At 28.2% G+C, this 27,946-nt stretch overlaps 3 protein-coding genes across 5 annotated transcripts; 2 read left to right on the plus strand and 1 right to left on the minus strand.

The window, feature by feature from the left end:
* LOC122716227 (anamorsin homolog) lies at positions 1 to 1,523 on the plus strand. The gene is made up of 5 exons (XM_043939117.1): positions 1 to 256; positions 360 to 667; positions 760 to 907; positions 1,140 to 1,252; positions 1,323 to 1,523. The coding sequence occupies exons 1-5, from the start codon at positions 106 to 108 to the stop codon at positions 1,431 to 1,433; spliced, it is 831 nt and encodes a 276-aa protein (XP_043795052.1). The 5' UTR covers positions 1 to 105; the 3' UTR covers positions 1,434 to 1,523.
* LOC122716225 (protein disabled) lies at positions 1,326 to 27,623 on the plus strand. Of its 3 annotated transcripts, XM_043939114.1 has the most exons (8): positions 15,885 to 16,118; positions 19,097 to 19,311; positions 19,491 to 19,634; positions 21,901 to 22,053; positions 22,271 to 22,303; positions 22,424 to 22,528; positions 22,611 to 22,865; positions 23,083 to 27,623. In XM_043939114.1, the coding sequence occupies exons 1-8, from the start codon at positions 16,082 to 16,084 to the stop codon at positions 27,154 to 27,156; spliced, it is 5,016 nt and encodes a 1,671-aa protein (XP_043795049.1). In that variant the 5' UTR covers positions 15,885 to 16,081; the 3' UTR covers positions 27,157 to 27,623. The 3 variants fall into 3 exon arrangements, with proteins under 3 accessions (XP_043795050.1, XP_043795049.1, XP_043795048.1); XM_043939115.1 differs by lacking the exon at positions 15,885 to 16,118 and adding an exon at positions 1,326 to 1,443 and having other exon boundaries at positions 22,271 to 22,528; XM_043939113.1 differs by having other exon boundaries at positions 22,271 to 22,528.
* On the minus strand, positions 3,800 to 13,473 carry LOC122716226 (protein cueball). The gene is made up of 7 exons (XM_043939116.1): positions 13,220 to 13,473; positions 8,136 to 8,354; positions 7,263 to 7,452; positions 6,404 to 7,003; positions 5,961 to 6,278; positions 5,269 to 5,554; positions 3,800 to 4,213 (listed from the first exon to the last, which is right to left on the minus strand). The coding sequence occupies exons 1-7, from the start codon at positions 13,299 to 13,301 to the stop codon at positions 4,109 to 4,111; spliced, it is 1,800 nt and encodes a 599-aa protein (XP_043795051.1). The 5' UTR covers positions 13,302 to 13,473; the 3' UTR covers positions 3,800 to 4,108.
* Positions 27,624 to 27,946: the final 323 nt, after the last annotated feature.

The following is a 27,946-nucleotide window of genomic DNA, read 5'->3' on the forward strand; positions in this document are numbered from 1 at the left end:
TCATATCTATATTTCATTAGATCATGCAATCAGCTGATTAGAATTGGACTTAAACGGATATTATATTATAAATTTGTCAAAAATTTTTTTGTCTTTTCATCGAACATGACTTTTTTCAAAGAAAATAGCAATGTTTTGATAATTCTAGATAGTGATATTTCTAATGACAACATCGTAGACTTTATCAGTGCAATTCAAAAATGTCTCAATCATGCGGAACAACTTTCAATTGTGTCAACAAAAGAATTGAAAAAATGTAAGTACATAAATATTTTTTAAATATTTTTTAAATATTTTTTATATATCAATTTTATGTAATAGTTATTTTTTTCATTATATTTTTTTGTTTTTTTTTTCAGGTATCAATTCTTCTATTTATGATATAATTATTTTTATTTTTAAATTATCATATGCAAATATTAAAATATTTCTAGAAGAATCTTTACGATTGTTAAAACCAGAAGGTATATTAATTATTTATGAATCATACCAACAAGAAAATGTATATTCTATTTTTGATGAAAGAGTATCTAGTTTGAAATTGAGTGGTTTTAAAGTAAAAGCGCAAGAATCTTTAGATACAAAACAGTTAAAAAATCTTTTGCTAAATGTATACAATAATATTGATAATATTTTCGAAATAGTAGCAGAAAAACCTTCATTTGAGGTAAGTTATATTTTTTTTCATAAATTTTTTCACATTTTAATATTGTTTTATTTAGATAGTTTTTATATTTATTATATTTCCAATTTATATAGATTGGTTCTAGTGTAACACTTAATTTTGGAGAAAAGAAATCTTCTAATATATGGAAATTAGATAGTGCTGTTGATGAAGAATTAATTAATGAAGATGATCTTTTAGATGAAAGTGATATTGTCAAACCAATAATTAATAGTTTACGAGGTAAGTTAAATTCTAAATAAAAAATATTCTATATATATATATATATTATAGTTAAAAATTATTTGTTTAAATATAATATTAAATAAACATTTTAAATAAATAAATCTTTTAATAAAAATAATTTTATTATTTGTTAATTTTTAGTCAAATTTAAATTTTATTTAAAAACTCTTAAATAAATTTTCCTGAAAAATATTAAAAAAAAATTATTAATTATTATAATTTTTTTTAGTATGTAGTACAACAGGTAAACGAAAAGCTTGCAAAGATTGCACTTGTGGCTTAGCTGAAGAATTAAGTGGAAAAACTGCAACAGAAGGAACTGTAAAATCTTCATGTGGAAATGTATGTAATTTATATTTTTTTTTTTATCTTAAAAAAATTTAAATAAAAATAACATATATTTCTTTTTTAGTGCTATCTTGGTGATGCTTTTCGATGTGCTAGTTGTCCATATCTTGGTATGCCTGCGTTTAAACCTGGTGAAAAAGTAGTTTTACCTGAAAGTCAATTAAAAGCAGATTAATGAAATATTTGTGAGTTATATATATTCTATTTTTATAATCATTTTTTGCATGTAATTATTTTAATAACAATTTTTAATGTTGTTAATTCATATTATTTTCACATTATTATTTCTATTATCATTTTTATTTAATGTATAGGATCTTTTCTTTTATTTATTTTCATAAAAAATGAAAAAGTAGTATAATATACATAAAAAAATTTAATGTAGTTTAAAAGTTATGCAATAAAAATATAAGAAGATATATATTAGTCTTAATTATTTTTATTACATTTTCATTGTATACAACAGCAATCAACATATTAATCATAATAGAATGGTACAAAATATTCGAAATTTTGGTATCTTTCAATAATATTGATGAAGTATAAAAATAATAGAATAATTTAAGAATTGTTTAATTACTAATAATAATATACCAATGAAATTTTTTTCTTTTTATCGTTGAAACAACAGTTAAAATTCTTTTGATACATTATTATCTATATCAATTAAATTAAGTACAAACACAAAAAGAGTAAAAAAATAAAACAATTTAGCTATTTAGAATATATCTGTGAAAAATTTATTTAGGAATGTAAGCCTTTCACAATAAATTCACTAACCCTCCTCTGGGGATGAGTGTTCGAGGAAGGACTACATTCCAAATAGTATTTAATATATATTTTACTTGTATCATTCTATTTGAACATATTTTGGAATTTAACAAATGATACAAATATTTTATATAAAATTGATTACTAAATTATTATATAATTATAATTATTAATAATATAAAATAGTGACATTGTAAAGGACAATGTCTTTAAATTATATTATTAATTATATGGTATATAGGAACAAAATAAATCGTCATGTTCTTTGCTTCTACAACAGCAGGAACATTACTTCTCATAAAATAGAAGTACATATCAAAAACAAATAATGAATTATTTATATCATAATATTGGTATTTCATGTTTATAACCGAATTTAAAATAGCTCATAGCTGTATTATATCTTTTATGTCCATAAAAATTACTGCCATGCAATAATTGTCTTTCTGTTTCATCTACTTATTTAATACAATTTCATTTGGTGCAAAAAAGACATACTGCTACCAGTATGCTACTATTATTATTATATATGTGAAATTCTAGAAACTTAATCATATTATTTTAAGATAATAATATTTCGAAATTATACTATTATACTTAATATTGATAATTTTATACAGAATCTCTTTCTTTCACTCTCTCACTCTCTCTTTCTCTCTCCTCTCTTTGGTATAAATTTAAATTTATGTTTTAATTAGCTACACATTATAAAATGCTAGCTATCATTCGTAAATAATTGTATAATTTAAGTACAAAGAGAGCGATAGAAAGTACAATTTGATTTTAATTTTTTGGAAGCAATAAAACAGAAAATATAATATAATAATTTCAAACAGATTCCTCCTATTTTATTGTATTTTGTATAAGTTACTTTTACTTAAATATATAACAATTTGTACTCTATTTCGAAAACCAAGAGATTAATGTAAAATCTTTCAGTCTGCAAACGAATTTCAGCACGTTTGTTGTACTTTCTATGGATGTATAAATGTCCATTAATTTACATAATGTTTTTATTATTATTTAAAATTGTAAATAACTAATTTATAGAAATGGATTACAGATTTTCTGTTATTTATCATGTATAAGAATTTGCATAAATATTCAAAACAATGTTATATAAAATCTTTATAACAACCTTAATCGCTCAAAAAACAAAATAACTCATTAATTTTAAAGTTAAAATTTTCTAAAGTCATCCAAATCACATTATTTTTCTAAAATTCTCTCATAAATACAAAAAATTTTTATCAATATTCTTCTTTGATTCAAAATTATTTATAAAAAAAATATAAATAAAATAAGAAATAACATAATTTAATGTTTAAAAATAAAATTCAATGATGGTTTTAACTTGAAACATTCATTTTTTTGTTTTTTTCATAAACAAAATATATAACATAATGTTCATAATAGTTTTGTAATCTAGATTTTTTTAAAATTGTACTCATTGTTAATAATACATTGAGCAATCACTAAGCCTAGCAATTAAGGCATATTTTATGTACCCTTTAGTTGCACTCAGAATTAATATAGGATGTTATTTTTTTTAATATATATTTTGTTACTATTGAAATAGTTTCAAAAAATGAATAAAAGTAAACAAGGAATAAATTAAAGAACTAGGAAATATTACTAACAAAGTATTATATAAAATTTGTATAAATTTTATATATATATATATATCTATTATTTATACACCAAGACATTTCAAAAATGCCATGGAACTTAAGATTTTTGTTTTTTTTATGAAAAATATATAATTGCATATTTTTAAAAAAAATTGATAATTCTTTTAATAATTAGATGAAATCATCTTTATATGAACACAGCCCTACATATTATTTAATGTAATAAAAATTAAGAGTCTTCGAAAAAGACCTTTGGCTTTCTTCTTTTGACTGTATCATCATCATGATGTTCTTGTATCTCATAAGCATTGTTATTAAATATAACAATAATATTACAACGTTCTGCGGTATGTACAGACGTGTAGTTCTGCGAAGTTAAACTTTCCATAAATTTTTTATTAACTCCACAAAATCTTCGCCAATCAATACGTCGAGTTATTAGTTTATGCTACCATGAATTTTCTTCCATATTATCGAGCAAAGAATTTTTTTCTTCTTTCTTAGAACCATTTGTTCCCGGCGCCGTTGCACATAATTTTGGTTCGAAACATGGCTGTAAAAAATAAAAGTTTAAATATGAATCCGATAGTTTGCTTCGAAATTTTGATGTAAAGCATGATAAAAAAAGATAAATTTTTATAAACTCTTTAAATAAATATAATTTTTAATTTAAAAAATAACGATTTAATTACACTTTTAATTTCTTAAAAACATTTTTAATTTTTAAAATTCTTGCAAATAATTGATATCTTACAAAATTAAATTTGAAATAAATATAAACTTTTAAGAATTAATCTATATATAAATAAATTATATAAAATAGCTTAAAATAAGTAAGTTATATTGTAAGTTATATTCAAAAAAAGATTTTGAGCATATTCATACTAAAGTATTAAAAATGTTTTCCTTATAATATTATTTTGTAGAAAGGTTACTATTAATTCTGAATAACTGTTTTATATTAAAAATTATTTATTCGTTCAAAACTTAAAGTTCTAGTAATACAAGTTGTTTTAAGTTCATAATCATTAAATTTCATACTGCAACATGGAGCATCGCATAATGATGATGATTATATATTTTTTAAATGAATCTATTTTAATATCCCAAAATCTTAACAAAAACTGTATAACAATTTATATCAGTTCATGCATAATAAGATATTAATCAAAATGTAAACAAAAAATTATTACAATTAAATAATGAAATTTTTATTGAAATGGCATTCAAGTTAGTAAAAAGTAAATATGCAATTCTTTTTCAATATTTAAATATTAAGTATTCCAAATATAATTAAAAGCATTCTTAATTGTAATTAAATAACAAGCATTATAAATTTAAAAAATTAGAAAATAGCAATGTTATTATTTTTTTGTTTTTGTTTTGCATTTAAAATTTTTCTTAGGAGAAAGAGAAACAATCTGTTTAATTGAAATTCTTGTGTTCGTGTTCTATACCTTTGATTTTATTTTTAAATCTTTAATTGTTTCTTTTTCTCTGAATATGTATATAATTGCAATATTTATTTAATACATTTTTAATTCATTGCATATATTATATGCTCATGCACGCAAATAATTTTTATATTTTAGTTGGTAGATCACTCACAGTTTCACAGATATTCATGTTGCAGCAGTTTTCTATGGTTATTTCACATTGATTATCCGGCAGCTGTGGTCGAGACGTGAGCGGCGTCACACCGCCTTTGCTGACGACGAAACGTTTTTTGATACGTGGTCGTTTTCGAAACTTATTTACATAATAACTAAGTACGATTATCACGAGAGCAAGTATGCCAATGAATGCACCAAAAATTGGTAATAATGTTCTATATTCGTCTTCTTCTTCTTTAACTGTCACTAATTGTGCACCTTTTTCATTTCTTTCAGCACATCTATTAACAGAAAATTAATCTGAATTAATTTCAAATGAGAATTTTTAAATCATATATTGATTAAACTTCATTAATAAAAAAATTTTATCAAACTATGATTAAAATTATTTTTATACTAATCCTTAAATAATAGAAAATTCATTAATTAAACAAATTATGTTCAATGATAGCTTTATACACAATTATAATGATACATACGAGTGAATATATAAATCTATAAAATAATTTAAGAATTTGATTATGTGCACTATGTTTTGTTCTTAAAAGCGTAATTTTTAATTATTAAAACTTTTAATATGAAATATGAAATTATTATAATAATTATTTTAATTGAAATTGAAACAGATTAAGAATTCAAAACTTTTTCAAACTTTTATGAAATTAAAAGTTTATCAAAGCGATATACCTGCACTTAGCGTTAAGAGAAACGCTAGTAGGAACTGGTTCCATGTTTGCACAAAATATTTCACAAAATTCAATTACATTGTTTAAAATCTCACAACGAGATCCTTCAGAATATTTACACTTACAAACTGGTTTCTCATTTAGGACGGAACATTGACCATCATGCAAACAATAGTCTTTGCATGGATCTATTTCACATCTTGGTCCAATAAATGTACTATTGCACTTACAGATGGGTAACCCATTAATGTTTATACTGCAGCTGCCTTGTAAACAATAATTATGACAAAAATCCGTCTCGCAATGTGCTCCAGTGAATCTAAAATAATTTAATTCATATTTAGTCTTAATTTTACATTATACAATTTAGAATTTGATTTTTAAATTCCATATCAATAAAATAATATCCAAACTCAAACTATATTTATGTTATTAGATACTTACCCAGATTTACATTGACATGTTCCTTCTTTTTCGTTCATAAGACCATTATTCAGACAGTATTTGATTGTTTCAGTAATTATTTCGTTCATTTCTTCTGTACTAGTTGTCAAATTATTAGATGATTCACGAAGCGGTATTGTGATCGTCGTACTAATTTTTGATCTTTTTTTGCAATCTATTTTGCCAACATTATCACGCGTTAAAATCCCACTTGGTGCAATACCAGGATGCGACTCATGATACGAACGAAACTTAATCATTGAACTTTCATTTTTCCCATCTTTTGGCATTCTCCAAATAGCTCTTTCCGTGATATCGTTCCAATATATCGAATCATTATCTAATGCCAAATGAACTGGTTGATGACGTTTAGGTTGAATCAAATATTCACGTTCAGAACCATCGAGATTACTACGCTCGATTTTAATTCGTATGCCTTCAATATCGTCGATCCAATAAAGTTTCTCGTTGATATGATCTATAGCGATAGCTAGCGGATCATACAAATTTTCGTTGATTATGGTTGTTTGATTACTTCCGTCTAAATTTGACCGTTCGATACTTGAATATGAATTATTATTATTTGTCCAGTATATGTGCCTATATAATATAAATAATGTATAATTATCAGTTTTTATATTTTTTTTCATATATATGTATATGATAAATATTTTTCTTTTTTTCTTTTCTTATTTCTATACAATTTAATTTTTTGTATTCTTATTTAATTTCGTTATGTTTCAGGGAGATTTTTTTTCTTTTACTTGATATGAATTTCTAAATGGAATTTCTAAACTGATCTAAATTGCCTGTTGTGAATGATCATGGTAATGTGTATGTAGGACATAAAATAGCACACCTGTTACATACATCCAGAGCGATACCACACGGATTTAAGCTAGTTAAATTGTGGAGCACCTTTGCTTCTTCCAGTGATCCATCTGGTAATATATGCATCTTCATAATCACTTCTTGTAGAATATCACTCCAAAATAGAGTTTGCGTTTCTACATCAAAGGCAAGTGTCAAGATGAGACTCTTATTTCGATCTGGAAATAGTAAAAAATATCGTTTGTATATTATAAGTACTTTTTTCAAAAATATGATTTTAATTTAAATGTAAGGATAAATTTAAATTTATTTTTATATTGAATTTCTTAATAAAAAGATTCTTAATAAGTAAGAAATTAATATGAAAAAAATATTCATATTATTGATGATATAATATAAATATTCTTTAATTTTTTTTTTAAATAAAAAATCTTTAGATATATATATAATTTGAATTTATTAAAAAAAATTTATTTTTTTTACTTTAAGTAAGGAAACTTTTTTAAATATATAATATTAATATATAATATATATAATATTATTATATTATATAAATAATAATATTATTAAATATTAATAATTAAATTATAACAAATTAAATTCTTATATAAGATATTTAGAAATAATTTTACATAAAAATAAAAAATCAATCCATAAAATATCAAAATATTAAAAAATATATATATAAATAAAAATATATATATAAAAATATATATAAAAAATATATATAAAAATATATCAAAAGGAATATTTAAAATATAAATTATTCAATATATAAATTATGAATATTTCTATTAATATTAAAGTTCAATTCAGAAATTAAAAATATTTTAAAAATAAAAAATATCCAGAAATATGCATGTATAAAAAAAATAATTATATATAATAGTAATATAATTACTTTTATGTAACGGTTTTAACGTAAAATTCTTGTCCGTCAGATCATTACTAAATATGGACATGTTATTCTTATTTCTCAAATCGCTGAGAAACATTGTTCGAGTATTTTCATCATAAGCCACCCCCGATAGAGCCACAGCATCCATAAATTTTGCTTGCGCTATTAATGTTTGATTTTGCGCAAGAAATTCAATTTCACGCCCTATCAATACTGCTAAATCTGTAAAAATAAAGAAAAAAAATTAATTAATAATAAATATTATAAAAAAATTATATATATTATCATATATATTATATATATTTATACATTTCATTAAAATTATTATGATTATTTAACAAAATATAATGATAATATATATATATATAAATAATAATATATTATTTTATTAATTATTCATTTTTTTTTAATAATTATTTTATTATATCTAACTTATGATATAAAATCGAAAATTAATATAAACAGATATACAATTTTTTATCTATTAATTATCTATTATTATAAAATAAATTAAAATTTATAATTATAATTTTATAAATTTTACTTTATTCATAAAATGAAATCATTTTCCAAAAATCGTTTTCTCTTTTTTATAAGTAAATAATTATATAAATTTTTAGTTTATAGTATATTAATTTATATTATATTTATACCTTAATAATTTTTTTAAAAACAGAACTCTTATTTTATAATATTATGAGATATATATATTATGAGATTTCTTATTTAAGATTTTCAATGTTATCTAAATCTTTTTTTATTCTATAATTTTTTTTTCCATAAAAGATGATATTAGAGGTCAGGTTTTATCTTACTTTTCCTTTTATAATTTAATGTAAATAATAATAAATTTTAGTGAAAAATAATTCGAAATGATTAAAATAAAAAAACATGAAAGATTTTTCGTTTTTTTTTTTTAGTAATTTTATAGTATTATGATAGCATTCACCATTATCATTTTAAAAATTATGTATATCTTAATAATTTATACCATATATTATGTTATGAAAGAAGAAGAATATTGATGAATATGATGATCAATGAATAATAATTTGTAATTTATTTTTTATTTTATAATTATATTTTTTCATTATTTTATTCAAATTAAAAGAATAAAAAAAATTTTAAATAAATAACAAAATAATTTATAATTCATTTTATTATACAAATTATTTCAATGATTTATTTCAGTTTTTATTGTATTCGAGAATATATTTGAATTAATTCACATAATGCAAACATGAAATATTAATTATGCAATATGAAATATAGCAAGAAATAGATGAAAAGTTCAATTCATTCTGATATTCTGATATTTCTAGAAAGTTCAAACTAGTCTAATGAATTTAACGTTCAAATCAATGCTTCAATGTATAAATATTCAATTCTTTAAGTGTTTTTGACAAATTCATTCGTATGATTGATTTTATTATATCCGAGTAGGTACAAATATAGTTAAACAATAAAATTAAGATTTCATGAACCGCAGATAGCATAATTCTTTGAGTATTTGCATGGTAAGATATCACTTAATTAAGACTTATTAACCTCTTCGATTGCGGTTATTTTGTTGGAAAATTTAAATGTAACTATCATTTCTATAATTAAGAACAAAATCAATATGATAAATTAAAATATAAATATATAACGAAAAATAAAAAAAAAAGAATCGAAAGTATTAAAATAAATTTTCTAAAGTAAATTTAAAAAAAATACAAGATTTATATAAAATCATATCATATATTAAAGAATTAACAAAAAAAGTTTTGAAATTTATATTATCTTGAATTTATTTGTTATCTTGATTTTATTTTAATACGATATATTTTTAATTCATTAGAATACATTAGCAATTCAAAATTTGAAAGAAAATATATATATATAATAATAATAATAGAAAAAAAAATTTTTTTTTTCATTATCAAAAATATTATCATACATAAATATTTTATCAAAAATAGATGCATTTTATAAATTTTTCTTACAAAATTCCATAACTTAATATGTAATCATAATAATGTTATTAAAATTAAAACTTATTTAACAAAATATGTATTTCAACATATATTTCTGGAAATCACGTAATCTTTACGTCACGTATTTATAAATGCAAATATTATACAAATCATAAGAGAATCAATTTCAAATATAGGAAGTTTGATATAAATTCTATAATAAATCAATTTTTTTTTCTAAATTTTTATGTATTTACAATTTTATTAATATATTATTATCACTATATTTCAATTTAAATATTTTATTTATAATAATTATAACAGATTGATAAATAAATGATAAATAAATCTTTAAATAAATTTTTTCTTCTAAAAAATAATTTAATCATAGATGATTGATAGATATTTATGTTGAGTCAAGAATCAATTCACAAGTGTATATTCACATGTACTCTTGATTATATTGCGGTTATAAATTAACCTACAAATTAGCGGTACCGATTGATATAGCAAGTTCTCAGGGCTGTATATAGTACACTATTGCAAGATATACACATTATGTATATATATTTTCTGATTTTTTAAAAAAAATATTCATAAGAAAAAAAAATATATTTTTAATCTTTTTTTCTTTAAATAGAGCATAAAAAAAATTAAAAGAAAAATAAAAATTTATAATTAAAATATCTCCTTTTTCCATATCTATATATATATTATCCATATATATATCAAATATTTTATTTTATACTTATATATTTTAATTTTTTAATCGTTTTATATCTTTTATCAAATATAAAGGAATTCTGTCGCACGTGTTTTTACTCTACGCATATGTTTAAGATGTTGCGCGCGCAACTAATATTTAAAAAGTGCGCGCCGTAACTATAATATAGAAACTTTGAAAACTTATATTTTAGAAATCGAATCATAACAATAAATCGGAAAATAGAAAAGTTCTTTTTTTGTTATATATATATATACATAAATTAAATCGTATACATTTTTAAATATAATCTGTAATTTAATATAGTTATAAATAATTTAATATTATGGATAATGCAGAAAAATTAAATAAAAATAAATGGTTAAGATAACTTTACTATAATTTACAATAAATAAAATTTATAAAATTCAACAAAATTTTTTTCTTTTTTTAAATTATTTATTTTAAATATTGAAATATTATTAAATATTTGTTTTAATTATCGAAAAGCATATTATAATTATGCAAGGCATATTCTTTATATTATTTCATCACCTCTAATTGTAAATAAGAAAATACAATAAAATATGGAAAATACAGTGACAGATTAAATTTTATCTAAATGTTTTATAACGATAAATCGAATGTCGAAGATCATTGAATATTTCTTTCATTGTCGATTGACTTGACAAGAAATGAAACTGCGCAATGTCTTCGAATCATGGAATAAACTATTCAAGTTTTTGCAATATAATGAACATACACATTCATAAATATGTTAAATATTTTACTTGCTGATTGAAAATCATTTCCAGTTGACGTACGCACGAATAGAAATTTTATTTGTGCAAGAATAGATAATAAGAGGAAAATTTGTATGTTGTTGACAAATATTTTTCTTTTTTTGTTACTATGATATATGATGAATTAAATATAATAAATATAAATTTAAATATTTATAAAATATTTAACGTTAAAAGATATTATTTTTCCATATATATTTTTTTAAATGAATTTGTAAAAATTAAAACAATTTGCATGAAAGTAATTTATAATAACGGTTAGATAATAAGAGCATAAATAATGGTATATCAACGAAAAAAATGAAAAATTATATGCAACGTTGAATTATCTTATATTATTATTTCCAGTTTCAAATTTTTTTCTAACAAATTATCACGAGTGTTATATTTCGCTGTTCCATATAATTCTTATATTCATATTATATATTATATTCATATGAACATACGTCTTGTATATCTCACTTCACAATCGCGACATAAGAATACAGCTATTCAATTTCGTTACATTTGCATTTTGTAAATTTCGTCATGCTTATTTATGATAAATAACTGTTGTATTAATCTTATTAATGATATAAAAATAAATACAGCAGAAAATTCTTTCTATTTATTATGCTTGAAAATTATTGGAGATAATTTTTTTTATTGATCTATAAAGATTGAAAATTAATCAATATTTCTGTTATTAAATTAACTTATTATTCTATATCGTTATACATTTTACATAACTGATACATATATATATATATATATATATATATATATATCAATACAATGATGAGTCTATTTTGTATTCTGTATATATTCTATAAGATTATAAAATTAAACAATTCAAATAATGTTATCAATTTCATGTATTACGTAATTCAGATTTCACATATCATTCTGTACGCATAATTTTTAAACAGTTTGATATTAGTGATACAATGCACGACGGAACAGTTTTTCTAAATACGCTCGCGAGAACGTACATAAGAATGAGGATTCGAGGATCGCTTGACATTCGAAAAATTTATGTGACATAATTCATATGACTACTATTTTTACATTGATCATACCACATGGTTTTCTTTTGATATTTGTCGAGAGAACAATCGAAATAGATAAAGTAGATCTATGTCGATCTATATTATAATTAAAAAAAAAAATCACTAAAAATTTGACCGGTAGGTGATAATTTTTAGATGTGTTATCGAGTTACGGTAATTCAATATAGACTTCTATTCGCTGATTTATTAGCTTTTCGATAAAATTCCGTACGATTTCTATATGCGTGTACGCATATACACAGAAAGCAGAACTCGGTTTGACATTCATTACGTAAACAGGTATAAGGACAAGTACCATTTCGCTTTATTTCCATGTCAATATTAATCATAGAAGTCTCGTGAATCCGTTTGAAACAAATCAAGGATCAGTTTCATTCACCTTTTCAGTCGTGTTTCGACTTTCTACAAGGTAAAACAGTACGAGAAGTGGCGTACGTGACCACTGAGACCGCGTGAATGGAGAGCGTTCACGCGACTCGCAACACGATGTTACTTGTATCATTTATACAATATTAAATTGTTATTAATACAATTTTTCATAACATAAAATGGCTTAATAAATGATTATTCTACTTACCCCAAGATCTAGCATGTATGTTAATTGTGAAAATTCCAAATATTATCGCTAATATAACGGTCAAGTTTTTACGAGATGTCATGATGTGCGTTCATTTGTCAGCCGCTTAATTAGCCTGGAAATATTGTTAAGGCACAGGTGACGGATGTAAATGACGTTAAGATACACTGCAGCCTTAATTTCTCTCCGTTTTCTTTCACTAAAATAAATGATGAACGACACAACACATCTTTACTAAACGGCGGCTCTGCGCGAACTGAGAGCTCGTGACTTCGATGAGACCAATGGCGTAGCATCGTACTTTTACGGTCAGGGTTCTCGAATGTCATTAAAAATGCTATCGCCTTAATTCGAATAATTAAGCAGCGTTAACGAAAACGATTATACAAATTGATATTAAGTTATTAAGTTGATTAATTTTTATGTTATATTTTCTTACAAATTGTAATGTAAAAATCATTAACATTTTATTTTGATATTATTTAATAATATTTTATTATATTTAATAATATAGTTTAATAATAATCTTCATAAATATATATTTATTTGAAAGTTAATTAATAATTTTTAAAAATTTATTAAAAATTTGTGTTAATATTAGTATATTAATTTTCTTAATTTGTTATAACATATGAATACAAATACATATATATATATATATATATATTTGAAGAAAATTTCAATTTATTACATAATTTAGCATAGTTCAAAAACAAAATTTGTGAATTTTATTTAAAAAATTTATTATAATGTCGATAATTATATATGAATAGTTTCAACGTTTATTAAAAAGATGGTGCAACTAATCAAAGACCATTGACAAAATTCATTTTGCTGTCGATAATAATAAGGTATTAATTTGAACAGTTTTCAAAGAGATGGCTCTATCACTTAAATTTAGATATGTCTTTTTTTATGCTATAAGAGTCATATCTATTCTGTACTTCGTTTGTAGTTATAATTTTATTTGCTTTTTTTTTGTATCAATTTCAATAATTGAATTCAATATAATTCGTACATTCACTATACTAAATCGTAAGAAGTAACAAAAACTCTGATTTTATATATCGATATTTTAGAATATGGGACAAAAAATCCCATTTATTGTTAGATCTATTTTATATCTGGTTTGTGCTTATACATATATATTTTATAAATTTGCTTCTTTATATACATTTATATTTCATATATATTAATATTATATATATTATTTTTGTATAGTTACATGTTATATAAATATTTTTTGTATATTTTTTATTTTTTCTACATTTTAAAAATATAACAAATTAAAAAGAAAATTATTAAATATAAATGAATATAAGCATAAATGAGTTTGTAATTTAATGAAAAGTTTATTCTATATCTATTTTAATTTAATAATGTGATATAACTATGTCTATAAATTGAATTTATCGCCTATATCTTTGTTTTTGATTTTTGGTTATGACATCATTAATACTGATCTTGATTTTTCTTTTTAATTATATTACAATAAAAGACAAATAAATTAAAAATTTCAAAATAATATCAATTGAAATCAAAGATGACATTTATTTAATATTTATAAAATAATATAAATATAATATATAATACATATTATACAAATTTTATTTGTTATATATCAATGCATGAAATTATTAACATTTAATTTTTTATACTTAATAATTTCTTTGTTTTTTAATAACTGTACTTTTTATTAATAATTTTATTTTTAATAAAATTTTAATATCAAATATATACACATATATTTCATAATTAAATAACCTAATTATATGGTGCCAACTTGTTTTTTACATATTAAAAACATGATTTTTGTAAAAAATATAAATATAATAATAATTAGCATTTATTCAATTATGACAAATAATGTAACGTGACTACGCAATGTCGTAAATTTTATTCTATGAAAATGAGAAACAATTATAAATGAAATAACACTAATGCCACAGTATTATTTGTTGCAATTGCGCCTGCTGGAAACTGTGACGAAAAATAAAAGTAGTTTGTCAGGTTCGTCTCGGTCGATATCGGCAATAAAAAGAAATATATTGAAATTATACCATTTATTAACTTATTATAAATAAAAACGATCTTCAAAATGTAGAATTCTATTCGTGTTGCAAACACTAGAGAAGGAAACACGAAAATCTAGAATCAATGAAAAAGTGCGCATAAAGCGGGAAATGTTCTCTATGGCCCCGAAGCGACGACGCCACGTACTAGATGGTATATTATTGATCAATAAGAGAGGCTAACATGGATGACCTGTGCCGGCAGAGGCAGCTGTTACTTCATCCGTATTTTTACGCGACGCGTGTGTACCACGAGAAACCGATTTTCAAACAAAGTGTTCATACGATTTTGGTGTTCTTTTGGCTGTCTGTGACAAAATGCGATTGTGTTGCGGAACAAGAAATACCGACCGTACGTGAAACGCGCCAATCTCATACTCCCGTGGAAATACACGAATTGAAGGAGACAGAGGGAGTAACGGAAGAGTAACGGCTAGCCAGGATAGTTAAAGAGGCACAGAGATAGGCTGCGGGGGAAAAAGGAATTGGGAGTGGGAGTGAGGGAGCAGAGAGAGAAAGAGAGAGAGAGAGAGAAAGATAGATAGATAGATATAGAGAAAGAGAGAGAGAGAGAGAGAGAAGGAGTAAACGTGTGCAAGAATAATAGAAAAAAAGCGATAGAAGAGGAATCATAAAAACAGAGGGAGAAAAAGACGTGTGAGCGACATGTGTCTGTGTTGAGAATTCTATCCGCAAAAGTACGGTGGCCCAGGGTGCGCCGAGAGAGAAGATCGGTAGCATTCTCCTTTCCTATATCCGATACTTTCTCGTCGTCTACACGGGACTATCGATGCAGACCTTACGGAAGAAAAACAGTCCGTGCAAGTGTGAGTAAAAAGAAAAAAGCGAAAAATAAAAGAAAAGAGAAATAAGAGTTACCCCAGTAACGAATTTATACAAGTTTCGTGAATACCATTAAAATTGTGCGATATCAACGTCATCCTCTGTGTATCTGGTGTATATATTGTGATACGAATCAACAAATAATGTGGCCTTAAGCAATAGTTTCAGTTTGTTTCGTGGCATTTTTAACATTTTCTAAAATTAAGTGATATCACCCTGTAGATCGGTCAAAGGGAGCTTTGGAATATGGCTTCCCTGTTCTCTAAGAGGGAGAAAGACGATGGTTGTTCGATTCGAGCTGTGCAAATTAATTTGACCATGAATAATGTACGATACGTTGAATACTTGCGTAAGGCATATGGTTTGAACATAATTGAAAGGATGTCGGTTTTATTGTTGGAGATGACATCGTCAATTTTATGATTTTCGCGCGAGCTTTTATTGTAGGGTTAACTTACCGACCGTGGTAATACAGATTGTTGATTTACTTATTTGTACACAGTATCACCGTTAGCTGGTAGCACTATCTACTTTGTAATGCTCATTTTAAGGATTATACTACTTATTACACTTAATTTTATATGTCAACAATTGATTTATTCTTACGTATAGTTTTTAGTTATAAATTGATAGTATTTAAAAATTATTAAAAAAAAAATAAACTTAATAATATAAATAATATATATTAAATTAATATATATTAAAAAACTTTATATTGCAATAAAAATTTCAAAATAGAAATAGAAAAAATGAATATATACATATATATATACCCATTGAAATGACGAAATTAGATTAAAAGAAAAAATCCCTCTTAAAATATATTGTAAATATAATTACCTTTTATAATTACCTTTTCATTGTATCTTTAAGTTAATAATGTTTTATTTAGATACTTATAAGTATATTCTATGCATAGAAGAAAAACTGAAATATAATAGATACAATTTTATAAATTACGTTCCCTTAAAGTTTATTTTATTTTGTTGCGCTTAATAATCTATGCAAGTGATGCATGCTTTGAAAAGAAGAATGCATAAAATATCTTTATAGTAAATCAGATTCTATTTTATTTAAAAGAGAAAAATAACTATTATTTACCAGTTTTTTTTAAATTTATTATAGATATAGAAATAATCAATAGATTGCATGTATTTATGCATTTATGCAAAATTTGAACGTGCAAAAATCTACAAAATGGATATAGCACACAAAAAAACAAAATATCTAAAGTATAACATTATGCATGATATTTGAGGAATAAAATAAATCTCTATTTAAGGTTTATTTTTTTAGTTATGTTCACAAAAATTGATTTTATATAAAAATGATGATTTTATATAAAAATCTGTCTAAAGAAGGGAGATGTACTTGTGACAATCTTAGTTTAACGCGTGTAAGGAGTAAAAGAATGAAAAGGTCGTACAAAAGTAATCATAGGTAAGGGGTATAGGAAGGGCATGAATTGGTTATCCAGATAGAACCTCGAGTATCGACAGTTGGCGTTCTCCACTCGAGTCGCACGAGTACGTTCAAACAAATGCGCTGGTGTGCCTAGTGGCCATTAAAGTCGCGAGGGGCCGTCCAAAGTGTGCGTTAAAGAAGCTCTGCATTCATGTTTCAGGGATAGGGAGATTTCGATAAATTGTCTGTAGAAAGGCAAATCGAGAAGTTACGAGTGGCAGAGATTAAGACTCGCGAGGGGAATGTATGTATGGGGATAGTTGATTTGATGATTGAGAGAAAGAATTTGAGAGTATATGATTTTAATGCATATGATGAACGTGTAAGCTTAATAATAAATGTTGTTGAAATTGTAAAAAAATATAATACATAATACATAAACGTATTATAATAATATTATAATAATATTATAATAATATTATACGGAATGCATAAATATAAAGGTAATTTTTTTTTTATATTATTTATTGATTAGTTAGACAGAGTTAATTATTTGTTACAAATATTAATTTTTCAAAATTTAATAATCCAAATCAATAAAAATAAATCAATTTTGACACGATTTTCCTTTGAAATTCTGAACAAAAAGGACACCGTTTTGTTCCCAAATTGATAAGCAACTGTATTATAGGAACTCTAACAAGATCAATTTTCCACGAGATAGATGACGAACCATGCGACTAACAAAGTAATGCAAAATCTGTCGCGGTCTGCGCCCGTTTTAATATCCCTGCATGCGGTCTCGTGCGATGCGGATCCTATCGAATCATCGAATTCGAGATAGCAGGGGTCCGAAGTGATCCGCCGACGATGGTTTCAAACCTCTTAATATCGATCGGCCACACGATCAATTCGCCCCGGTGAAAGCGTAAAACGAGAATTCTTTTCGAGTATCCTTCGGATAAGCAATTTATTTCTCTTTCCTGTTACTTTATTCTCTTTTTTTTTTCCTTCACGATTTAATCTCAGATTTCTCTCATTTTAAATCGAAAGTATCGAGGAGCGAAATGTTATTTAATAATTGTCGAGTGTGCGGGACTGAGATTGAATAGAATCGATACGTTGAGTAACACTACTTAGAGTGGAAGAAGCATTTTACTACTTATACATGAAATGTGTATACTCTTTTTAAGAATAGAAGATTTTTATTATGTGGATATATATATTTGCATTATTTGTTAATTTTATAAATATTCTATGAAATTTTTTTCAAACATTTTCTTTTTAAATTTAAACATTCTATTAATATAGAGATATATTTAAAAGTTCTTCTTCTATGTAATTTCTTTCTATAAAAATTTAAATTAATGTGAATCTTTGATTGAATCTAGGATCAAATTATTATTATTATTATTTATAGTTACAAAAATATTTTTAATTTGATACTTATTGAACGGATAAAAATATTTTCAATTTATTTCTTATCGAAATTTATTAATTGACATTTTTTTAAATTAATATTTTTTTTTAAGGAATTGTATAATTATTTATTTTGCAGTCAAGAACGAACCAACCCGATTTCTAGGGGAGGGTGTGTCGTTCAAAGCGAAATTGATTGGCATATTGGAAGTATCGGAAGCACGCGGGGACCGGATGTGCCAAGCAGCTTTGGCGGATCTGAAGATGGCGATTCGAGCTGCTGGCGAACACAAACAACGAATCGCCGTCCAGGTCAGCATCGATGGATTACGCTTGCGGGACGAAAAGTCTGGGGTAATGATTTGAGAAAATATAACAATTGAAACGAATATTTAATTTTTGAAAAAAATTCTTTTAATGTACATAATGTATATAACTATTTAGAAAATAATTTTTGTAAAGTAACTTAAATTAAAAACGTATTTTATTATTCTTACGTTACATTTTATGTAATTGATATTTATTTGTTCCAGGACTGTTTGTATCACCATCCTGTACATAAGATATCGTTTATCGCGCAGGATATGAGCGATTCGCGAGCTTTTGGATACATTTTTGGATCACCAGACACTGGTCATCGTTTCTTCGGCATCAAGACAGATAAAGCAGCAAGCCAAGTAAGATTTACACAGTATTGAGTTACATTTAACTGCTAATTATAATCCATTAATTGTAAACAATTAAGATTTATTAAGATAATTTTAATAAGATTAACACGAATATTCAGTAACTAACTTATTTTCCTGTATTGTACTGATTGTAAGTTAATTTTATTATTCTTTTCTGACCAGAATTTTGTTTGCTGATGAGAAAAACTGACTGTGATTGATTGCAGCTTTTTATTTTAATTTGACATCTGAGAAGTGATAATTATTATAGCGTAGAGATGTATTAATTAAATATGACACAATGGTAAGCAAGTAAAATAATATTTGAAGAAAATTAATTTTTTTATACACGTGAGTGTATCTCAAAGCAGTGTTAATTAAAATTAAAAAAAGAAAAATATATTTATTTTTAAACATTTGATTAATCAATAAAAATTTCCATAGTATTAGAAACATGTTTTACAGCTACATTCCCTAATTAATTTATTCTCATCTGTTCTTTTATCTTCTAGAAATATGATATAATTTATTCTTACACTGAATCTATCAATCCATAAGATGTACATAAATGACCAGAATTAAAATATCTTTATAGCAATTAATTAAATCCATTCATGTCTAAATAAAAATCAAAATTAATTTCATCTGCATTTATTTAAATAATTCTAAACTAATTATATAATTTAATAATTCTAATAATTATTTAAAAAAATAAAGAAATCAGCGATCACAATAACAAATCATAATCATCTTTCCTTACTTAATAGATGAAATATTCCACTCGATACAAGTTTCTTAGAATTCAAAAAAAAAAAAAAAAAAGAAAAAAATCGATAATAATTAGCGCAATAGAGTAACGACGTAAAATAACGATTTCCTCTCAAATCGATAAAGGAAAATGCAAGGACGGCAGTTATATCGTCACTGGTTCGGATATTGCCTTTGAGTAATAACAAAAGTTTGCCCGTGTTGATTCGATAAAAGAACCATTCGTAAGCGTGTGTTACGATCCTTAAACGCGTTCCAAACCGTCGGTGTCGTTTATCGTGAACGATTCGCTTACGTCGAGGCAAAGGGGTTCCTAAAATGATATTTGTCCAATACAGGAGAAGCAATATCGACCTCGCTAGACTCTCTGGTAATTCAGGAGGGATATGTAAATAATTGCATTATACGATTCGGCCTACCACCCCAACGATACACTGCGGGAGATTGTTGTTCGATTATACGCGATTTCCCTTCGTGTAGAAAGAGATTGCGATTGTTCGATGGTTCTCCCTTCCGTTCTTCCTATTTTTTTTTCTTGTAGCGAATATTTTTATTTTATTGGTTTTTATCGATAATAAAATAAAATAATGCAGGATTAATTTTAATCCATTTTTATGTTCTTGATATCTGAGGTTTTGTTGAACTGTAATATATATGAAAATAGAGGGAGAAATTATCATTTTGCCAGTTTTGAAATTGTTTGAAAGATACAGATTTTTAGAAAAGTTAATTTAGTAGTATTTAGAATTTTAGGGAAATTTAAAATCTAATTGCTGTGTTTCTCATCAATCCATGACATTCATTTCATATTTATATATTTATATATTATCATATATAATAATTATATATATTATTAGAAGTCATAACATTTTTTTATTAGCAATACAATTAAAATGAAATAAATAGACAATTGCATTATCTTTTTTTTAATAGAAATGTATGATTATTATGATCAAAATGGAAGATGAATGTGAATGCAAGATTACATTTTTTTAAGCGTAGTTTTAGTCTTTTAATATCTATATATAAATTGAAATTAATATGATCACCAAAAATGGTATGTTAAAATGTTCAATAAAACTTATTGAAAGGAGTAAGAGGATGTAGCTGACCACGTGACTGAACTGTAAGAGAGAGGGAAATGTGTAATAGAGGGGGAATAGGCCATAAGTGACTGCGGATCGTGTATAGTCGGACGCGTTTAGTATATTAGTAAAACAGGACGTAACTCTCAGGCTGTGCATTATTTCGAAACTTGTTTCAAGCAAAAGGTATTTTTCAATTAATACAAATTTATGTTTAATATATTTTTATAACTTCTAAAGATCCTTGAAATAATTTTTACATCTCCGCCTTCCCCCTCCTTTTTTCTTTATTTTTATTTAATAGTTAGGTTTTTAAATATAATTTCATTTTAATTTCAAGTATTTTATACATGATTATTCAATGAAATAATCAACATTGACACCGTGGAAGAGATTTTTCTTCATCTTGCAATATTTTGCAGGTGGTAATCGCGATGCGAGACTTGTTTCAAGTGGTGTTCGAGTTAAAAAAGAAGGAGATCGAGTTAACGAAGCAGCATTTAGAACAGAACGCTATAAACGTTATTAAATTTCATACCACTGGCATCTTTGTCGAACCTACCCCTGATACTAAAGTAATTGCTAATTGTTTTCCATCACTCCTTTTTATTTTAATTATTAATTATTAATTAATTAATTTATTATATATAATAATTAATTAATTTATTTGCTTGTATATTTAATATTCTAATAACATCACGATATAATTTAAGAAAGAAAAAGTCTTATTTTCTTCTTTTACTAAATATTTGATATTTCGTATAAAATAATTTTGATGTTGTTATGTAACAGGGTGCAGCAGGATCAGAATCTTCTCTTCATCGGGTAAGGAATACTAATTCGGAGGTAGACAAGTCAGCTGACAAACGAAACGAGTCCCCAATAAGGGATAATCCCGTAATAAGGGATTTATTAGATTTACAATTCGAATTGAACTCTCTGCAGCAAGGTATCCATCACATGGACAAAATTACCCCTGAAAATCCACCACCTTCCACTGACGATCTCTTTGAAACCGATCCATTTGGCGATTCCTTTGCGAATATGAAGGTAATCAATCAAAATTAATTTTAGTGTCTAATATTTTCTATTAATATAAATTATTTTGTTCAAACAATAATATAATTCATAGCTGGAAGATACTGTGAGACCAATTCTACCACCACCACCCTCATCTTCCAAAAGAGGCCACCTAGAGCGACAGCAAACCATTCCAGGCGCCCAATCGTCAATCACGTCTAGTCCAGCGACCACATTGACTAGTAAAACTCCTCCACTTCAAAGTACCATTCAATGGTTCGACAAGGAAACCGAGAATCTATTCAGTGACAGCGAGCTCACAAACTCGACCAAGAATAATACACCGGTTAAAAAAGATGTGGAAGAGGTAGATGTGTTAAATAAACATTAATTTTTTAATAATTTATAAAAAAACATATATAAAAATTTTAACATAACTCATAGATTATTATCCTCTTAAGATTTTTATCTATTCTCTTATTACTGCAAACTTTATAGTTTTCTTAGTCTTAATTTTAACAATATCAAATAATTATTCAAATTATATATTTATTTCTAATTAAATACTATTTGATATGTTACAGACTCAAGCCAAGAGTCCACAGATAGACGTTTTCACGGAGTTGGATCCATTAGGAACTGGTTTAATCAAACCCTACGTGGACAAAAAAGACTTTTTCCAACACTTGAAGAATCCTCCCAAGAAGGTGCTAAAAGATTTAGTGTCTACTAACTCGGCGGATACGTTCCCAACGAACTTTAACGTTCTCTCGGAACCACTAGAGTCAGTGAAACCACGAAACGATGTGGCCGCCAAAGAAAATCAATTCGAGGACAGCAATTTTGCGAATTTCGATCGCTTCGACGAGAACGAGGCGATCCAATCAGTTTTCGCGCGTACTGACTCGTGCAGAAGAACAGATATCACGCCTAAACTGGCTCATCATCAACCTCTTTCCGTGTCTCTTCCTCCTGAAGACACTTCCACCCCAAAGTCCTCGACCATCCCGACCTCTGCAGGCGTCTCTCTACTTACAAGAATGGAAAAAGACTCTACAGAGTCTATACACGGCCTGGTAAAGCTTCCTAGTCCCATAAAATCGACTCGCAAAAAAGAATTCGACGTAGACATATCTGGTAACAAAGCGCAATCCATGGACAAGACATTCCCTGTCGACTTTTCAGCAACCAATGAATCACCAGCTTCTCCGTTAAAATCCTGTTCCTCAGATGCTAACTCTAGACTGTCAAGTTCGTCCGCCGAATTGGAACTCGTACCTGAACCTCCTCCTCGAGGGATCGCCAATATTCTGATCAATCCACCACCTCTGCCGCCGAAGAAACAAGGAGTTAGAGCTATGATAAAGCCTCCTCCAAGACCACCGCATACTGAGACCTATTTCCATTACGATTTCCCTGAAAGAGAGTCCGAAGTGACCAAAGACAGAAGTAAAAGCCCGTTGAAGGAGCCGAAGAGCCTCCAATCTGATGACAATTTCAGTCCGCCTGTACAAATATCAAATAAGTCTGAGTTGATAAGCGCGATGACCACGTCGACATTCGAAGATTCATTCAGCTCTATGGTACCTACCACGAATTTATCCACCTTTTTTACATCGACCAGTGCGACTACTGGACCCAAAAGGACGAAACCTTCTTTGGATATCACGTTGAGCCAATTAACGTCTGCTAATTTAGATGAATTGGCTAACAGTTTAGGTATGACCGTTAAAGAGTTAACTAGTTTGACTCTTCAGCAGTTGACCGAATGTTTGGCTACCTTATCAGCCAAGGAAGCTGCATCCAGCGACACAGAAGAGCCAGTTTCTATGAAGCAAGAACCAGCAACTGTTGTCCAACCGCAATCAATGTCTGGCACGATTCATTCGAGACCGTTCAACGAGCCACAACCTTTCACACTTTCAAAGAGCTTTGAACAGGAGACCAAACAGGATACTACCTATGATAAATACGCTGTTTTTAGGGAATTGTTCGAGCTAGAGCAGATGGAGAAGAACGAAGAAAGTACGACGAAAGAGTCTACCGAAGAGGAAACGTCTTCAGTGAAGAAGGAAGAATTCGAGATAGTTAACCAACAGCATGAGACTAATGAGGAGAGTAGATCAGATACATTGGCCACTTTAGTGAATCTAACAGTGAAACTTCCACCTAGCAATGAGGATCTGACTAAAGAAGAACCAAGTGCAAAGCCTGAGGAAAAAATAGAATCTTCGAATATGTTTGAGAAGACTCAATCAATTGAATCAGAGAGTAAAGCAGAACCAATGATAGAATCTGAAGTATCCACAGACTTGTTGTCAAAACAACCAGAAGAAGAGGAATCTGATAAAACTAAACCTATAGTGGAAATTGAAGAGAAAATGGAGGAAACCGAGTCTGAAAAACCTAGTGATTCCAATGAGGATTCCGATAAGCCAGTTACAGAAAAAACGGAAGAAACGAATGGTTCATTAGCAGTGGATAAAGTTGAAGTGAAACCCTCCGCATCTATATCCAGCGACAAATATGCTGCTTTGCGCGAAATCATTGGTGAACCAGAGCCTCCTGTCAAACCAACTGAAGAAGATACACCAACCTCCACCAGAATGTCTCCTGTGGTCCAATTACCAGCTCAATCCAAGCCCTCGGCCGAGGTGGAGCTGTTAAATCTATTTTCCGACACGCCTCCTCCTTCCAGCCCTAAGAAACAGTCCAAGAAAGAGGAAGACACAGGGATGAGTATGGACATCTTCGAGGAGATCAAAATGTTGAGTACCAGTGGTCAGCCAACAAAGACTAAGTCGCTGATCCCCGAAGACATCTTCTGCCCGTTCACGGAATTGAAACCGGAGAGAGATGAAAGCAAAGACGACAGCAACTGGACCAAGTTCGATACAGGTCTCTTCGTATCGGACAGACCACCTTCGGAGTGTCCTCCTTCGATCAGTGGCACTTCGCCCTGGTCCCCCGACGGCAAAGAGTTCCACAGAGAGTCTTCTTTCAAAGGTAGCGTGTATCAGCAATCGGGCGACAGCGACAACGAGTGGAAGGACGAGGAAGAAAGCGAGGAGAGCAATGGGAGGATACGAGATCCCAGATTCAGATGTAGTCACTATCCCAGATTCGACGGTCCTTTTGGAGACAGAGGTTTCTACGAAGAGACGGGATCCAAACGTGACAGGGGGTTCCGAGATAGGATGATGGAGGACAGGAAGTCTCGTGACGCGGCCTGGATCAAGAACACCGGGCACAGACCTAGGGATTCCTCTCCCTGGCACGACGAGAGTCAATGGGAGAAAGAGTCCAAACACTATCCCCACAGAAAGATGCAATACAAGGATGAAGATGAGCATTACGAGACTCACTGGAAGTGTAGATCTAAGCCTCAACGTTGGAACTGGCCGCACGAGCACGGACCGTTCTACGACGACGAGAGAAAGAGAAAGATGATGCTATGGAAGGAAGACAGGTTTGGCAGTCAGGAAAGTATGGGGTACGACGACGACGACAGGTGGTCCAGGAGGAAATACGAGAGAAGAAGGTGGCCGGAAGAGGACGCCAGATTCTGGAACAGAAGGACAGCAGGTCCACCCGACTCAGATTACCCTAGCAGGGATTACTATTACTACAGAGAAGCTAGAGAGCGATCACACGATTATCCATCCGCCTGGAACGAAGACTACGGTTCGGATCGACCCGGGGATGATTCACCAAGGTACAATCAGTCTGGTAGAAAGAGGCACTGGCCCAAGAGACCGAACAGTGCGAACGAGGGGCGCAACATTGACATGATTTACGGCGAGTCTCGAAGCAAATTCGGCACCTCCAGATCCGAGTGCAACGACAACGACTCCGACCCTTACATACGATCCTCTCAACGTTCCAGGAGTCGTCAGAGTTATTGGGGCAGCGACCAGGAGTACGACAGTTGGGTGGAGAGGCCCTATTGGTCCGAGGAGCCGGATACGAAGAGCGAAAGTCTGCATCGGAAGAGAGTAGCCAGGCACAAACCTCGTCAACCTCACGTCAAGACCCAGAGCCCGTTCGAGGACGATTTCGCCCAAAGCGTGGAGCACATAGACCCCTCGACCACGGAATCTCTGACCCCGGTCGAGCCACCGAGGATCCGTTCCGAGGGAAGCGATCAGAAACCATCGCCGCAGAGTCCTTCCTTCTCCACGAGATATTCGAAAGTAGCTAGGAGGGGGATGGAGGAAGTGTACAGCAAGAGATCAAGCTACTTCGAGGACGACTTGCCATTCACCGCCACAGCGATGAGCGATTCATCCGATCGGCAGAGGCTACCCTCAGATCAGAAACAGACGCCTGAAGATGTTCCTTCCTGCGAGGCTAAGGACGCGCCGCCCGACGACTTCGTTTCCGGGGACGGCAGCCGTGATTCCTTCTTCAATGGACACCTGAGATACGATGACGACGCGTTCGCTTTCAAAGCGGAAATGGAGGACAACGTGTCCGATCATCGAGCCACCACCTTACCGTTGAAGAACCACAACCGACAGGGGAAATATTCCGCGGGTAGCAACAACAATAACAACAACAATAAGTCTAGAAACGACCAACACATAAGGAAGTCGGAGTCGGTGAATATATTCGTGAGGGAAAGCGATCCGTTTGGCGACGACGATTTCTTCGATTGATGGGTTGTTCGGGGAGTGTTGGACAGGCACCGTGATCGGTATTCAGGGGATGCTTCCGATTTTTCGGAATTGATGTCGGTGGCGGGATGATTCGACGGGGTGCGTTTCCTTTTTTCTGTCCAAAAACGTACCAACCTATCATCCATTTATAGCCCGCGAACTATAGAAATGAACAATTGTATCATCCATGTTTTTCTTTGGTTCGCTTCAAACTGTGGTTGAGGCAATAGGTATTGGCTGATCGAGGTCAGGTTAGGAGATGGGGTTTAGCGTAGTGTTCTACTTATAGTGGAACTGTGGAGCATTTAAAGACTGATTCGTTGGTAAATGGTAGAGTTTTGTTCAAGTTGATCAATGTGAGCTTGCTGTTTTTTAAAGTTGTGAATGTTCTTTCAAGCAAAATCAAGATTGTATCTGAAAGTTGCTAGAATAAGAGTTGCTAAGAAAATATATAATGTTATTTAAAATGTAAGTTGTATTCTCTTAAATAATTAATTTCTCTAATTAAATAATTATTCCTGTTTAGTTTAGCAATGACATAATTGATTTGTCAATTGATCTGTTATTTATCAGAGAATGTATCTTATTATAAATGTAAAAATTTGAAATACGAATTCACAGATGATTTACAAAGCCTAAGATTCAAGGTGCAGTTATATCAATAGATGTCATCACTTATTTATTTCAATTTATTATTATTATCCATTACGATTATTTATTATTAAAAATCAAGATAAATGTTTCCTCGAACAATTACAATACTTATTGTCTCTGTTATAGCTAAGTTATT

Source organism: Apis laboriosa, unplaced genomic scaffold, assembly GCF_014066325.1.
Source record: "Apis laboriosa isolate Shangri-la unplaced genomic scaffold, ASM1406632v1 scaffold43_cov150, whole genome shotgun sequence".
NCBI classification, from domain to species: domain Eukaryota; kingdom Metazoa; phylum Arthropoda; class Insecta; order Hymenoptera; family Apidae; genus Apis; species Apis laboriosa.